This window comes from Camelus dromedarius, chromosome 15, assembly GCF_036321535.1.
Source record: "Camelus dromedarius isolate mCamDro1 chromosome 15, mCamDro1.pat, whole genome shotgun sequence".
Lineage (NCBI taxonomy): Eukaryota > Metazoa > Chordata > Mammalia > Artiodactyla > Camelidae > Camelus > Camelus dromedarius.
Window position 1 is genome coordinate 35,470,912 of NC_087450.1, and position 16,883 is coordinate 35,487,794.

A 16,883-nucleotide genomic window follows, 5' to 3' on the forward strand; every position below is an offset into this window, starting at 1 on the left:
CAGCTCCCAGATTCTGATTCATCATCAGAGATCTGGTGAACCAGCACATGACCTGATGAGAAATGTTTCATTCATTTAATTAAAGCAGGTGCTGTGCACCTTCCATGTAGCAGGCTCTGCTCTAGGAACTGGGGATCAGTGAACAAAAGAGACAGAAGTCCCTACCCTTACAGAGATACCTCTATTACAGAGACAATAAGCAGAACCATTAAATAAATTATATAGTGTATACAAAGTAGTAAGTTTTATATAGAAAAACAAAATAGGGGAAATGGTCACTTAACTTTTCAATAACGTCCTTATTATCCTAAATCCCAAATCCATCTTTCTTTTTTTGGCCTCGTTGCCTGAACATTACCCCAGTTGCTCCCTTTGGTGAATGAGATGGGTGTTTTCTAACATGGGACAGGATCCCGACTCTAATCTTGTGAGTTTAGGCAGGAGGGCTTGAGCCCCTGACGTGATGTCTCGCTGCTTGTCTCCTAGAGGACTTGTCCTCATTTATCAGGCAGCAAAGAAGAAACTCTTTGGATAAAAAAAAAAAAATAATAGCAGAGAGTCACCGTGGAAACGGAACGAGCTTCTTTTTGAAGTGCGGTCACGGTCTGATGGTCTGAGGTTGGGGGCCAGGGCAGTAATTGGCACCCTAGATGGATGGTCAGATAAGGAGAGTCGTCCTCCAGCGTCATCGCTTTCTCCAGAAGCCTTTAAGTGCTTGCCTTCGTAGTGGATTAGAATTTATGGTTGCTTTAATGTTGCCTTAGAAACAGATTAATTGCTTAGCTTTGAGACTTTCAGTCAGCAAGAATCACACAGAAGGGGATTCCAGGTCCTGATGGAGAGTCAAGGAGTTCCTTGGAATAACCCCAGCTGCCAATCAACAGAATGAGATGAAGCCGCCTTGAGCCCAGGGCTGGTGGGGATGGCAGAGGTGTTCCTTCTGTCGCTGAGTCGAGTTCTCCTTGTGGTCAAAACTGGCTATACCTCCACAAGGCTGCCTGCCTACTCCTCAGACCTCCACTGTGGCAGGCTCTTCCTCACTCTTTACAAGGGCAGTTGGAGAAAGATCTGTCTTGGATGTACATACTCCATTTCTAGGACCTCTGCCTTCGACACAGGTTGCTGGGCTCACTCAATTTGATATCTGTTCACCATCCTTTGTCATTGCCATTCAGGTCTGTAATCTGTAGGTACTGTGGTGGTTTGGTTTGTTTTAAAATAAGTAGTGAGCACAAGAAAACGTGGGTAATCTTGATGCTGTGTTGAAGGCTCCTTTGGAGGATGTAATGGATACCCCCAAGCAAGAACTGGCCATGGGTGTCCGAGTTGATCTGAAACCACCATGAAAACCAGCCTCTTCCAGAGTTCAGTAGAGCAGTGCAGAATATTCAAAAGCCAGGCAGCAGACCAACATAAGACAGCCTCCATTTCCTGCTTAATTTTCATAGAAATATGTATTTGAGAAGATAGCAGAGACAGTCAAGTAGATCTCCTAGAGTCTAATGACAGAAGAAAGACCCTGAAAGAATGGAGACAAAAAAAGAAGAAGAAGAAGAAGAAGAAGAAGAAGGGACTCACATGTAGATAACACCTACCCCACAGCCTCACAAGCATTTGGATTTGGTACTACTTTTATAAAGAAACTGAAGTCCAAGGAGCTCTTTTCAGTTGCTTTATGGCCAATAAGCTATAGCAGTGTTTTTTTTGTCCGCTGATTTTACAAATTATAATACCACCACCTTTGGAATAGAATTGTGACATTTTTGAGTTAACCTTAGAAGCCCCCTTCCTTTTTCTCTGATAGTGATGATGATTTTTTACCGCTCCATCCACCCTGAGACACCTGTTCCCTTTTGGCTGAGAACATATTGTGAGATGTGGATTGGGGCAGGGCTTTTTCTTGGCAGACCTAAGAGATTGCCCTGAGAGGTCATGTAGAAGAGGTTGCCAGGTAATTGCTAAAAGGCAGGAGAGTGAGACGAAGCTATCTCTAGGAACATTCCAGCCCACATGTCACCTCACAGCTGTTGACGCTTGTCTGCTCTTGCCTCTAATCCGTAGGATGAAACCTGGCTTGACGGAAACCTTCCATGGGCCTTTTGCTACCTACCTAGGTCCTCTTAACCCCACGTGGAAGGCAAGAGTTTTTCCAGTGGGCTAGTCCAAGCCTGAATCCAGTAGTTCTCAAAGATAACTTTGTTCTCAAAGATAACTTTGTACGCTGTCAAGGATGATCGAATGCAGCAGTGAATTATATCTGATGCAGAGACAGGCCAGAATTTGAATCTTAGTTCAAGAGTTTATTAGCCGTATGACTTTCAGCAAGTACCAAGCCCATCTGAGCATTGGTTGTCTCACCTACAAATGGACTAATAATGTCTATTACGTAAGGTTATTGTTGGGCACTGTGCACTGCACAGCTCCAGGGGGTGCTAGCCACACAGACTGATTGAAATGGCAACCCTGAGGGTTGTTGTAACAGGGCAATGCTGGCTCTTGTAAGTATTAGATACAATGATCATGTAAAGAATTCACATGGTATCTGGAACAGTGTTTGAGAGCGGAGCCTGGTATTACTGTCACAGGCAATCCCCTGCGATTTGCCTTTATGCCATTTTAGGATTTGCTTCTAATAAGGAAAATAGTCTGGGGGCACAGAAAACACAACCTGCAAAGACCTGGAGGCAAGCAAATGTTGTCGTCTTCAGGGAATGGAAAGAATTTCTATATTTTGGAACTCAGAGGCCAGATCCTAAAAGGTCTAAACAGCCTATTGAGGGGTCTGTGTTTGTCTCCAGGGAAGTAGGCAACCCCTAAAGAGTTGTCAGGGACGTGAAAGAGTCAGGTCTGCACTGGAGCAAGTGCATTTTGGCTGTGAGGTGAAGAACTGGCTGGTGAAAGTTGGCAGTGATCTGAAGGGAGGGGTTCGTTCTGTCAGTCCTGGAGCAGACACAGCTGTGAATCTCTGTTCAGTGCTGGGTCTCTGTATTCTGTTCTGCTCTCTGTGAGCAAACACCTTTCTGATCCTTACAGGTTACCAAGACATTTTAAGTTGCAAATCTTCCAAAAGGGTTACTGCAAATGTTTCTTTCTACTTTGTAAACTTTAGATCTTTACTACATCATTATATATACATGCCAGGCACTGGGATTACTTATAAATCAGATTTTTTTTTTAATAATAGGCAAAAACTCTCCTCTTTGTTCTACCCTTGACCCTCCAGGCTATTCTTCACTGAATCAGCAGAGATCATTTTATTTTATTTTATTTTTTTATGGGTCTCTTTCTTTTTAATTTTTTTATTCTTATATTTTATTGAAGTGTAATCAGTTTACAATGTTAGTTTCAGGTATACAGCATACACATACATACACATTTATGTTTTTTTCAGTTTCTTTTTCATTACAGCTCATTACAAGAAATTGAGCATAGTTCCCTGTGCTATACAGTAGGTCCTTGTTGTTTATCCATTTTATACATAGTAAGGTGTTATCTGTTAATCCCAAACTCCTAATCTGTCCCTCCCCCCATATTTCTCCCACCTGGTAACCGCAGCAGAGAGATCATTTTAGAAGGAAAATCAGCTCATATCACACTTCTGATTAGAACCTCCCTATGATTCCCATCTGTCTCACAGTCAAAGCCAACATCATATGGTGGCCTCAGCGCCCCTCCTGGTCCATCCCCGCCTCACTCCCCTCACTCACTGCCCTCTCATTGCACTGGTTTCTCCATGGGCCCCAGACTACGCAAAGCACAATTCCCATCAGGATCTTGACAATTCACTCGGAATTTTCTTCCTGCAAATATCCACAAAGGTTGGTCTATTGCTTCCTTTGAGACTTTGCTCAAATGTCTCCTTATCAGAGAGGCCACCTTTAAACCATCGAGTGTAAAATCATGTATGCTACGTGTGTGCACACACATACACTCACACACTGACACACACACACAGACTTCTGGTCCTACTGACTCTGCTCCCCACCCCTCCACTACAACAGCACTTTTAACGATCTGACATTTAACATTCATACTTACCTGTTTGTTTCCTGCCCATTCGAATATAAAGTCCACAAAGACAAACTTTTTTTACTCATTGAATGCTCAGGACCTAGAAGAGAGCCTAGCATGTCATTTTAACATCTGTCTAGGCGGCCCTCGTCAATATTTGTGGGAGAAATGACTGCAGAGGGAGTTAGCACGAGGCCTTCCTCTGCTCTTACAGGCCGGTTCAATGTCACCTTGTTTTCAGGAGAGCTCCTCCAGCCCACTCAAGCCCTGCAATGACTGAATAAGTAGACACGCTGACCATGAACTCTTGCATTTTTGGAAAATGCTCTGCTTCTATTTTTTTTGACCTTTTACTGAGAATGGAATTCTACCACCAGGGCCCTCTGCTGTGTCTTCTTTAGCATGGGAAAAATGTCAGAGCTTATCTCCCAATAGTGATGAGCTAAAAAAAGGGCCTTAGGCGATGGTGGGCTCTCTGAGGGTTTGCCAGAAAGTGCTGGACTCGGTGAGGGGTTCTCCTGGGCCCTGGTGTGGTTTTCAGTAGCAAACCATCCGCGGCAAACACAGGCCGGAGAATACAGGTGGATGTTGGGGTGACTCTCAGACAGCCTGAGGCTCTGAGGGGCTCCAACCCAGCTCCACTTTTAACTTTGTGTCAGACCTCAGGGCTTTGCTCTGATTCAGAACCCTTCCTTCTAGCACTGTGTTATCTGATGTCATAACTGGCCTTTTGGATCCGAGTTACCCTGACTTAGAGCAGACCCTTCTCTGCTTCAGCACACCCCCAGCCAAAGCCCCAGGGGCAGAGGTGATATGAGGTCACTGAGAGACACAAAGCCTGGTAAGCAAAGCAGAGTGGTGGACAGAGCCACCATGGACCTAAATTCGCCCACCAGCGATGCTGTTGCCATATCCCTGATTACCTACATCCTTCATCACCTGTGTACTTTGTGGTCACTGTCCTTTTGCCACATGAGCTCATTTAGGTGGAATTATTACCCTTGCGTGTTTTGGTCATCTGAATCCTCTACAGAACTAATATGTGTTTTCAAATGACCGTGAAAGGGATGACTTCGACTCGGAGAAGGAAGATTTTATGGCTGGTAACACTGATTTCACAGGCTGCCAGGCAAGAGTCTGAGACACGCCTAGACCTGGTTATCTCCCTTTCCTGTTGCGGACGGCCTGCAGGTTCTAGAACGAGATCTGTACACAGATGTGAAGAGCTGTGCTTAAAGAACCAGACTCCCAGCTGCTCCTGCATCAGGAGACCCGAGCTTGCTGAGGAGAAGGAGGAAGTGTGCTCTCAGCAAAACATGCTTTTAAAAACTGCCCTTAATGTGTGGGAATATTGCCTTATGGCAGATTTTTTTTCCTCCCTCAAGTACAAATACCACTGGGCTTTGATTGCAGCCCAGTTTAAAGATCACTCTGTGTTTCCAAGACCAATAGGACACAATTTCATGAAGTGCAGTGTAAACCGTGTTCCAGAATTTAAGATCATCACCAAACCTTGTGTTGGTAGGATTTTGAAAGTCTGAATGTCATAACCTCTACCTTAACAAGGTGATTTTGGCAATGAAACAGTTTCTGGAAGATGATTGTACTAAGCAGAATTTTAAAGAAAATCTGCTTGAGCAACAGGGAGAAAGTTATTTAATGCTTCAAAAGTTTTTTTCTTTCCTTTTATTGGCTGTTAACAGGCATACATGTGTATTCAGTGAGGCAAGGTTTTAATTGAACTTTGCATTCCAATAAGTCTGTTGTATACATTGCTCAGGGGATGGGGACTACATGGAGAAAATCCACAAAGGGAGAGATTGAGTTGTAACCTTTACAAAGGATTGCTTAATCACAGATGGGTTCTTAGAATCATGATTCATCATAGACGTGGTGATAGTCAAATATAAACAAATCACTAGTAAACATAATAAAAATAAGTCATTAGTCATGCTTTGGATCTGGCTCTAATGGTGTGATTCTTTTTTCCACCCTCCCCCCATCTTTTTCCCAGTAGGTGGGGACGATAGTTGGAACTCAGCCATCATACGACATGCTGCGATTCAATCTCTCCCCCACCTTTTTGATGGGATTTCATCTGTTAGCCATGCTGGTTCTCTTATTTTCCCACGTGGACCCTGTAAGTGCTGAGACAGAAATGGAAGGAGAAGGCAATGAAACAGGCGAATGTACGGGCTCGTATTACTGTAAGAAAGGGGTAATCTTACCCATTTGGGAGCCCCAAGATCCTTCCTTTGGGGACAAAATTGCTAGAGCGACTGTGTATTTTGTGGCCATGGTCTACATGTTTCTTGGCGTCTCTATCATTGCCGACCGATTCATGTCCTCTATAGAGGTCATCACGTCTCAAGAAAAAGAAATCACCATAAAGAAACCCAATGGTGAGACCACCAAGACGACTGTGAGGATCTGGAATGAGACGGTCTCCAACCTGACCTTGATGGCCCTGGGCTCCTCGGCGCCAGAGATCCTCCTCTCAGTGATTGAAGTGTGTGGCCACAACTTCACTGCAGGAGACCTCGGCCCGAGCACAATCGTGGGGAGCGCTGCGTTCAACATGTTCATCATCATCGCGCTTTGTGTTTACGTGGTCCCGGATGGGGAGACCAGGAAGATCAAGCATTTGCGTGTGTTCTTCGTGACGGCAGCTTGGAGCATCTTTGCATATACCTGGCTTTACATTATTCTGTCTGTCATCTCTCCTGGGGTCGTGGAGGTCTGGGAAGGTTTGCTGACTTTCTTCTTCTTTCCCATCTGTGTTGTGTTCGCTTGGGTGGCAGATAGGAGGCTTCTGTTTTACAAGTATGTCTACAAGAGGTATCGGGCTGGCAAGCAGAGGGGAATGATTATCGAACATGAAGGAGACAGGCCATCTTCCAAGACTGAAATTGAAATGGATGGGAAGGTGGTCAATTCCCATGTTGACAGTTTCTTAGATGGTGCTCTGGTTCTGGAGGTGGACGAGAGGGACCAAGATGAGGAAGAAGCCAGGCGAGAAATGGCTCGGATTCTGAAGGAACTCAAGCAGAAGCATCCAGAGAAAGAAATAGAGCAATTGATAGAATTAGCTAACTACCAGGTCTTAAGTCAACAGCAAAAGAGTCGAGCATTTTACCGCATTCAAGCTACCCGCCTGATGACTGGAGCAGGCAACATTTTAAAGAGGCATGCCGCTGACCAAGCAAGGAAGGCTGTCAGCATGCACGAGGTCAACACAGAAGTGGCTGAAAATGACCCTGTCAGTAAGATCTTCTTTGAACAAGGGACATATCAGTGTCTGGAGAACTGTGGTACTGTAGCCCTGACCATTATCCGCAGAGGTGGTGATTTGACCAACACAGTGTTTGTTGACTTCAGAACAGAGGATGGTACGGCCAACGCCGGGTCTGATTATGAATTTACTGAAGGGACTGTGGTCTTTAAGCCCGGTGAGACCCAGAAGGAAATCAGAGTCGGCATCATCGATGACGATATCTTTGAGGAGGATGAGAATTTCCTTGTGCATCTCAGCAACGTCAAAGTATCTGCCGAAGCCTCGGAAGATGGCATCCTGGAAGCCAATCACGTCTCTACACTCGCTTGCCTGGGGTCTCCCTCCACTGCCACCGTGACTATTTTTGATGATGACCACGCAGGCATCTTTACTTTTGAGGAGCCCGTGACTCATGTGAGTGAGAGCATCGGCATCATGGAGGTGAAAGTGCTGAGAACGTCTGGAGCTCGCGGAAACGTCATCGTTCCCTACAGAACCATTGAAGGCACTGCCAGAGGTGGAGGGGAGGACTTTGAGGACACTTGTGGAGAGCTCGAATTCCAGAACGATGAAATTGTGTAAGTTCTCTCTTTTTATTTTAATACCTGTGTGTGTGTGTGTGGTTGAGTGTTTGTGGATGTGCCAGTGTGTGCACGTTTTTTAAAACCTGAATGGCAAAGAAAATGTGGAATAGTTACTATGTAAGACCACTTTCAAATTATCAAAATATCCTAATTTCTAGCTCATGAGCCAGTAATCAGTATGCTATATACGCAGAGATCTGAAGTTGATTTTATTTTTTACTTTTGGACTGTTAACAGCTTTTAAGTACCTCTATAGATCATGATAGAATGAGTGTCCTGCACAGTTTATCCAACTGCTTATGATGGGTTGAAAAATGTGTGTTCTATCTTGATCACGTAATATACACACAGAAAGGGAATATTTAAAACATCACATTAGGTCCTAACTTCATTATTGAGTACAGATTGGGAAAGCCCAAAAAGGAACCATCTCGGAAAAGAATTTCCTGGCTAACAGGGCTGGCTGAAATGACTTCTGCTGCTTTTATCTGACACTGTTTTTGTGATAATATAAGATAATGTTTCTGCTTAAATGCTAATGCTTAATTATGACTTAATGATCAATCCTGCCTTTCAGTTTTATGCCACTGGGGAAAAGTCATAAAGCTCTTATTTAGTTCCAGTCTGATTTTACTTTACATGATGGAACAAACCCTTTTGTCCTACTAGTATAGGGTTGGGGGAGGAAATAAGATTCTGTCCAAGCATCCGAGTTGACAGGGAGCAGATCAGAGAAAAGAAGTGGGAACAATTTACTCTTCCTTTTGGTACTTTACAGTGACACTTGCCAGTGTTGTAACACAGGATGTCTGGTTGTGCAATGATTCTTCTGTTGACAGCTGCTGTTTAGAGAACTATTGTTCCTTCCTTGCCTAGGGGAGCGGGCGTCACACTCACCAAAAGCAAACCAGAAAATGTGGCTCAATGAGCAGTATCCAAAATGGAAGGAAGCAAGGAAGAAAGGAAACTATTTTTATATCTGCAGGGTGTCAGAGGACATTCAAATGAACAATTATGTTGGTGGAATCATTGGCAACTTGGGAATTTCAGGGAAAATAATATAAAATATAGTTTGTTCTAGAGATGGTTAACTTTGGTGTAAATGACGTGTGATAGATATATCAAATGGCGAGTACATTCTCTCCAAGATGAAACTGCTCCTACAGTAAGTGTAAGGGAAATTAACACAAAGTTGGGGGTGGGGATGGGCAGAGGGAACAGATTTTCCTAAAAGAGCCTCCCCATGTCTTTCACCTCTTTGACATTACATTATAGGGGTGGACAAATAGTGTATTATCACAATGAAATCAAGCAAAGAGATTTTAATAGCCATCTTTGGATGTGTGGGTGGGATAGCTTTTGCTGAATATCTGTTTTACGTTGGTTCCTGTGGGTTAACGTTCCCTTAGTGAGATGTGTTTTCTTGGGGCAAGTATTTTACTGAAAGATGATAATATAGTAGCAAATGAATACCTTACATACCCAAGGAAGGATTGTCCCAAAAGCCTGTGTAGAATGTGATCCTGCCTGCATTAGCCCATAAACTTAATTTCTTTAGGAGGAAACCTTTCTCATTACATTTTCCAGTCATTTCAATTATTGAACCCTCTTGTATTAGGTACACTTTTACATGGATTACAAATGCTGTTGCATGTGTTTAAGGGAATATTGTGTGTTATTAAGTGAACTCACAAGGGGAGCTCTTAAATATGACCAAATTGGTGTTTAGTTTTGTTTACTCATTTTGCTTAGGATGTTTTCTCAAGAAAATTTGCTTTTGCTTTCTCTTGAGGATAATGGCTCTGTATTTGAGGGGTAGGCTTTCCCTATCTAATCTGCTGTCCAGGACTTTTTTACTAAACCATAAACAAATAACTTTCTTTTAGGCATAGTGTAGCAGAAGAAGAAGAAAGAAAAAAACCCACAGTGATTTGATGGTATAATTTATTCTGCCAACATTAAAACTCACCCTATGCCATTGAATTCATTTAATTCTTGCTAAGGAAGGAATATTGCCAAATTTCAGTGTTAGAAATTTAGACACCGTGTGAAAACTTGTAAGAATCAGTGGAATTATCAGCATGCCATCTCTGTATATATGTTGTCAGGAATGTTCTAGAACAATTGCCAATTCCTAGTTTCATAAAATTCTTCTTGGGTTTTATTTACTAAGTTGAAATATGAAATTTTAGAAATGGAAAAACATTTCATTTATAAGTGAAATGAAATTATAGCCTTATGTTTTTTCCTTCTTTCTAGAATTTTAATTTTAAAGAGTTTTCATCTTACAGAGTTTTCCTACTGACGAGGTTTGTAGATGGTTATTAGGTCTATTGCTTGAATACATTTGCTGGGGTGACTGGGACTTAGCCTTAAGCTAGGCTCCAAGGATTCAAACAATGCTTCTAGACAAATATAGTATTATTAAAGATCCCTTATTCTTTGTTTTTTTTTAATGGATCATTTTTCCTCTGGTTGTTATTTCCAATGCCAGGTCCACACAGTCAGATCCAAGTGAAAGAGAGTTCGTCATCATGCAGTGAGGTTGAGCTATGTAGACTCTACTCAATTTATCTTTAAAAATGAATTTACATTTCATCCAATTACACAGTTAATCTTGAGAGATGACTTTCTTAAAAACCTACCATACATCAAAGGTTGACACCATTGAGTTTTATTAAATACTTTTAAACATGTTTTTTTGTTTGTTAGTTTGTTTAATGCTGTACATGAAGCCAGAGTTTGTGATTCTTTCCAGAGCACCATAAAAGAGATTCCTGGAAAAGCCTGGATTTAGAGTATATTGAATTTTAAGAAGTCATTAACCAAGGTAAAAATAGGGTCCAGTCTGATCAGATATAGATAGGAGGTAGTCGCCTTTATCGATTCACTGATTTTCAAGAACAAGATAATTTCCTAATCCTTGACCTCATTTTTAGTGTAGAGGAAGTCATTTAAGTTTATAACATAAGCAAGTCTGTACCTATTCATTCATATTTTTAAGTAAATGAGTTGAATTATTTCAGCTTGACCTTTTTAAAAATCAAAATCAGTATTTGAGGAAAATATCGATTAACTGGTAAGTGGTACTTATCTCTATAATAAAATATATTCTCAGCAAAACATTTTAAAATTATAATGCAAAAACCCATCAAATAGATATAATTAACAGCATATGCTGTTGTAGAAACTCAATCAGTGACCAATACTAAACCCATGCCAACTAATCTTGACTTTCAACAGGGAATTCTGTCTAAAGTAACAGCTAATAAAAAAATCAATGAAGAATATGCTAATTTGGTTTGTGGTTTGGTAGGTGATAGCCACAGATTCGAAATGCTAGTGATGTCTGTTCTTTCATGATGCTGGTTTAGTGATAATAATTATTACAAAACATTGTTTGGTCTTTCAAAGTCTAACATTAGCTTGACTGTTCTGGAAAATGTTAAGGTTAATTAACTAATGTAGATACAAATCAAATTTAATTACTTAGTTATAGGCCAGCAATAATATCATTTTTGGAAGATGATTCAAAAGATCATGAACATTTACTGTCATACATTTAAAATGCGAAGTTGGAAAGCGAAGTATGTAGGTTGGAAAATTTACATAATATATTGCTTAGCAAATCAGTTTACTGGGGCTTTCTAGCCATGATTTGTTAAGCAATGGATCTGTTCAAAGTTAACTTTATTTTTAAAACTATTACATTTTCAAGTATAATTGTAACTTCATTAACTCTAGCAAATGCAATATGCAAGACATTTCAACAAGTATACCTCTTGAATTCAAAATATTTACATCACTTTTTGAAAAATAAATAGAAAAGAAATAAAATTTTAGTACTTACAGGTTTTATGGAATCATTATTATATTACAGGGAAAATACTTTGTTTTTGCTATTTATATTATCAATATCCTTTTCTTGCTCTATAGAATTCCAAGGAATAAAGACCTAGCTGTATGAGATTGCAATTCAGTTCTGAGAGTAGAACAAATATGTAATATGAAAAGGCTGCCAGCTCTTTAAAAAATGAAGGAAAAAAAAACCAGTAAGAAAATTTAAAGTGACCAGAACAAGAATAATAATGGTGTATGTTTGGGAGAATCAGAAATGATGAAAAATACTAGAGATAATGTTAGACAAGAAAGGCTATTAACACATCTACCTTAAATCTGATCAATATTTAAGATTTACTGTGTGGCAGAAGAATTTTATCTGCCCCATTTAGCCTACCAAAATAATAAAGCATTTACACTGACATAAAATTTTCCTAAGTAATGTAAAAACTTTAGGTGGAATAATTTTGGGCTTTTAATGTATTTCTGCTTTGGTGGATTGTCTTTTCAGACTGGACTATCTGTCTCTTCTTAGAACCAAAACACATGTAGCATCATGTGCAAATCTAAATTGCAACTACAAGAAATGTTTTTATAAATGCATATGTTTCCATTAATGCATAACTGTTATAAAAATAAGACAGGGTAAGAGCCAGAAAATAAAAAATTTACAACTTCTAATTCACTACTGCCAGGAGCCTAAATTGATTATGTGCTGAAGTGTTGTTTACCATGTCAACCAGCTTGTTGTGTTTGCTGTTGTAATCTCATTTTCCCACTGCTAATTAGAATTTGGGGTTGTAATATCGTTATGCAAAGAAATTTTATCTTAGCGAATGAGGAGATTTCATAGTTTAGACACACTGAAATACTTAAATTATGGACTCTTTTCTGAGTCATCATTCAAGGTCATCACATAGGGGATTGTTGCTTCACTGGTTCAGGGTTAGAGAAGAATTTATATATCAATCCATCTGCACGTACTTACTAAGCTACTGATTTTTGTCCAGCACTGGGCTAATCATTATGAAGGAAACAGAAGAACTATCCTCCAAATACTCAAAAATGGGAGATAATGAGATAACATATTTTGCTAAGTACAAACATCACTACAAAGATACAGTTTAAGCTGGAGGAGAAACCTTAATTTCGGGCAAAATATTTGCATTTGCAGAAGGCATAATTGGAGATAAAAATGTGATGTACATTTCAAGATGGAGTCATATCTTGGTAAACCTGAGTGTGTGGACATTGTCAATCAATAGGATGATTAGCAATATTAATGAAAAACTCAGTGAGCATTCATTTTCTTTAATGGGATTTTAAATCATTAAGATCATTAAGAGGGTGTTTAATCTGAGTATATCTCTCTCAGCCAGTTGCAGAAGGACAAACACTGTATGATTCTACTTTAGCGTGGGATAGCTAAACTAGATGGATCTCATAGGAGCAAGGAGCAGAGCTGTGGTGGAGGGGGGGAGGGTGAGGGGAGTTGTTAATCAACAGGCGTCCAGTTTCAGTCATGCAAAATGAGTAAGTTCTAGGGATCTGTTATACAACACTGTACCTACAGTTAACAATGTGTGTCATACAGTTAAACATCTGTAAGATGGTAGATCTTGTGCAGTGTTTTTACCATAATAAAATAAAATGAAATTTTCAGATAAAATTGCTGATCTACTTAAAAAAAAAAAAAAAAGCTCATGTGCTTGCCCCTGCGTATCTCATTGCCTCTTATAGTTTCTGAAGAAAGTTTACAAGACTTCTAGTAAAATGTCCTCAGTATTTTATTTTGCACTTTGTGAATTAGTCCTTGGTCTCCAGAGATGGTTTTGACTTACTTTTAATCCTATTCCATTGGAGTAGCCCTTAACCTATTTTGCATCCCCCCTGCCCTCCGTTTTCTCAGAGTTTCCAGTGTCCAACCACCATCTTGGTAGAACTTGAGCAGATTTTACATCAAATTGTCAAGTGCAAAGAGATTTTCTTTGGTTTTCTTTCCTGAGGACACCGGTAACCCATGGAATGAGATTTAAGCAACCATGAGGGTATAACACTTATAATAGGGTTTTATTTGTTGTTTTGTTATGTCCTTGTGAGGCTGAGGTGTAGAAAATTGTCTATGAGTCACAATATCCTGAGAACCGTTGAAGTTTTCTTGTAAAATATGTCCACCTTGTTCTGTCATGGTTACTGAAATTCTGCCCACTGGAGATTCATTCTTTGGGATAGGAAAGCTGTTAGGCCCCTATTCCATTGTAAATGCCATGCAATTCCTAAGTGTTATCCTTGCTCCAGTAGAACAGAAGTGGCTCTGAGCCAGGTGGCAGGAAGGGAAGAGAGGACAGCCAAATGTAAGGTGGGTCAGTGGCCCTAGAGATGGTCTTTAGAAGTGCCGTGGGTGAGCCAGCTGAGGGGAGCCCTGTGGAAGGTGTCCATTGGGCAGGCCAGCAGCTGTGTCAGCCAATAGAGTTCAGCTGCCAGCTTCCCGCCCTGCCTTGCCCGGTCTGTCCTGGTAGTGGAAAGTCCAGAAGGTCCGGAAAACAAGCAGTCAACAATACAGGCAGAATGAAAGGAAATCTCCTCCTTTGCTTCCTCTCCTGGCTCGACATGCAGCCTACGTCATACCACATCTTTTTGCCAAAGGTTGGGCCAGCCAGGGCTCATTCTTTTCACAGGTCTATGCAGCTGTCTCACGGTAGAGCCAGGCGAAATCAACAATGCCTTTTCATTTCCTGCCTTTCTCCCCAGGACTCGTGCTCTCCATGACATTTTCTTTCCTTCTTATAATGTCTGCACAGGGTCAGACTGGGGGATAGGCCTTGTGTTCTTTGTGACACACAGAGTTGAAGAGCTGGAGGCCAGGGGCAAAAACAGCCGAAAGCAGAACTTGGGTCCCTTGCCCTTCAGGGTGGTGTTGGTGCTAACAGGACAACTAGGGAAGTTTCACTATTCCTGGTAATTCAGATATTAATGACACAACTTGGGATGTTTTATTTCCAGATACAATATTTTTGAGGCTTAGATATGAGAGATCTGGAGGTCTGGGTGCCCCTGAAGCCCTGTGAAGCCCTGAAACTGGGACCACCCCACTTTTCCATGTTAGACTTTCCGAGATAAGAGATGGACTTAGGAGGAGTGCTTGACTTGGGTTCCACACCCAGCTGGAGCTCTTCCTTTGTCTCCTGCTAGCTTTGTAACTTTCAGCAACTTGAAGCTTTAACTTTAAGCTCTAAGTCAGTTTCTTCACCTGTAAAATGAGGGTGATGGTGGTAGAAATGGGGATGGTGTTGGTGAGACTGGCGACTGAGGTGGTTGGTACTGGAGGTGGTGGTGATGGTGTTGGAGGTGGTGGTTTTGGGTAGAGTGGTGATGGTGGTGGTGTTGGGGGTAGTGGTAGTAGCGGTGGTGAGGTGGTGGTGATGGTGGTAGTGGGGGGAGATGGTGATGGTGGCAGAAGTGGTGTTGGAGGCGGTGGTTTTGAATAGGGTGGTGCTGGTGGTGCTGGTGGTGCTGGTGTTGGAGGTGGTGGTTTGGGATATGGTGGTGCTGCTGGTTGTGGTGGAGGTGTTGAGGATGGTGATGGTGGTAGTGGTGGTGGTTTTGGATGTGATGGTGATGTTGGGGGTGACAGTAGTGGTGGAGATGGTACTAAGATGTATTGAGAGCCAGGTGTCATGCTGTTTTCCTTACAATATTCACTTTATTTAATCCTCACAAAAACTATATTAAGCAGGTGCTATTATACTCATTTTACAGATGAGGAAATCAAGGCTTACTCAGTTGAGAGTAACTGACTTCCTTTGGGTCACACAGCTAATGTGGGATGATCTAGCATTTAGCAGCAGGACTGCCCAACTGCAAGGGCTACACTGCCTCCTCTGGGCTGTCCTCCTCTTCAGTGGACTTCATAGGCGAAGCAAGGACAAGCATATATGAGGATTATGGTTTTGTGACCCCGACTACAACATGTGGTCCTGCAGCTCAGAAGATGAGAAACTAGAGAAGTCATATGTCTCTTCTAGAATTCTTGAATGTACATTAACCACATTGCCTTCTACCCCCATACTCTGTTAACCCAGAAGAGCCATGATTAACTGAGTTTGAGAAGCAAGAAAAATGCTAAATGCTAAAATCATCCATGTACCTAACCTGTCCAGTTATTGTCTATTCCCTTCTCTCCTCCAGTATTTATTTCCTCTTATTCCTAAGTAGTAAAGGAACTTTCATTGTAGCTTTCTGTCTTTGCCTGCACTATCTCTGTGACGTTTAACTTCCGTATTTGGCTGAACAGTGAGTGTAGCTTTTCTCCATACTTTAAATTGTTTACTGGTCTGTCTTTCTTTTTCATATATTACAAGACAATGTAAATTAGTGACGACAGAGGGTACCAGAGGATGCTTGTTACCTTATGTCAGCACTACCACAGATTTAAAAAGTTATACTCTCTGCTCCTGGAGGTCATGAACAGTAAGAATTCTTGGTTAAGAGGTTTTCCTAGAGTAAGGAACCCACATGGCAGTTCAACGGAAACAAACCTATCCATAGCAAGTTGGAATTTTTAGCTGTTTTTTTAAAAGTTCAATTCCAAGTTACTCTTGCTTCTGAACTACATTCTCTCTAAGGGACGAAAACAACAAAAAACTTTGAACTAAAGTCAGATGACTGTCCAAAGGCAACTTGTATACACTTCATACAGAGCAGGAGTCAAGTGTGTCTGTAACTAATTTGCTTTTGAGTAAAGTAGTTTTGTTTTATGTTTAAGCTTTTGCAGGTGGATCATTGATCTGTGTGGAGTAAATTCATTGTCTATATGTTTATAAATAGAATGAATTAGAACATTTAACAGAAGCCCCCAACTGTTCCCTTTCAACAGAGAACATTTCTCTGTCACACACGTATGTTTATTATTTACCAAGATGAAGGTGGGAAAGCGACATTAAGCCCTATTAGCAGAGAGTTTCATTTTTAGGACACAATCAACCAAAAACATTTCCCAAAGGACAGCTTTCATCCTCACAGACTAAACGTTACAATCTTGAAACTGAGTTTTAAAGGAGCTATTCTGTTTCATTTGAATCTCAGCATGTCTGAGTTTTGCAGATGAACTGAAAGATGGGAAGAGAGAGAGCTACCTATCCAGGAATTCAATCAGCTGGGGTGCCTCTGGGGTA

At 41.1% G+C, this 16,883-nt stretch overlaps 1 protein-coding gene across 14 annotated transcripts in view; it reads left to right on the forward strand.

Moving 5' to 3' along the window:
* The window catches only part of SLC8A1 (solute carrier family 8 member A1), a 394,428-nt gene that overhangs the window by 73,070 nt on the left and 304,475 nt on the right, over positions 1-16,883 (forward strand). For 9 of the 14 annotated variants that reach the window (XM_064494549.1, XM_064494554.1, XM_031466896.2 and 6 more), the window contains one exon: positions 6,029-7,863. In XM_064494549.1, the coding sequence (XP_064350619.1) occupies positions 6,029-7,863 (1,835 nt within the window). Of the gene's footprint in view, positions 1-6,025; positions 7,864-16,883 lie in introns of those variants that run through there. The other 5 variants (XM_064494551.1, XM_064494550.1, XM_064494552.1 and 2 more) reach the window with 2 other exon arrangements.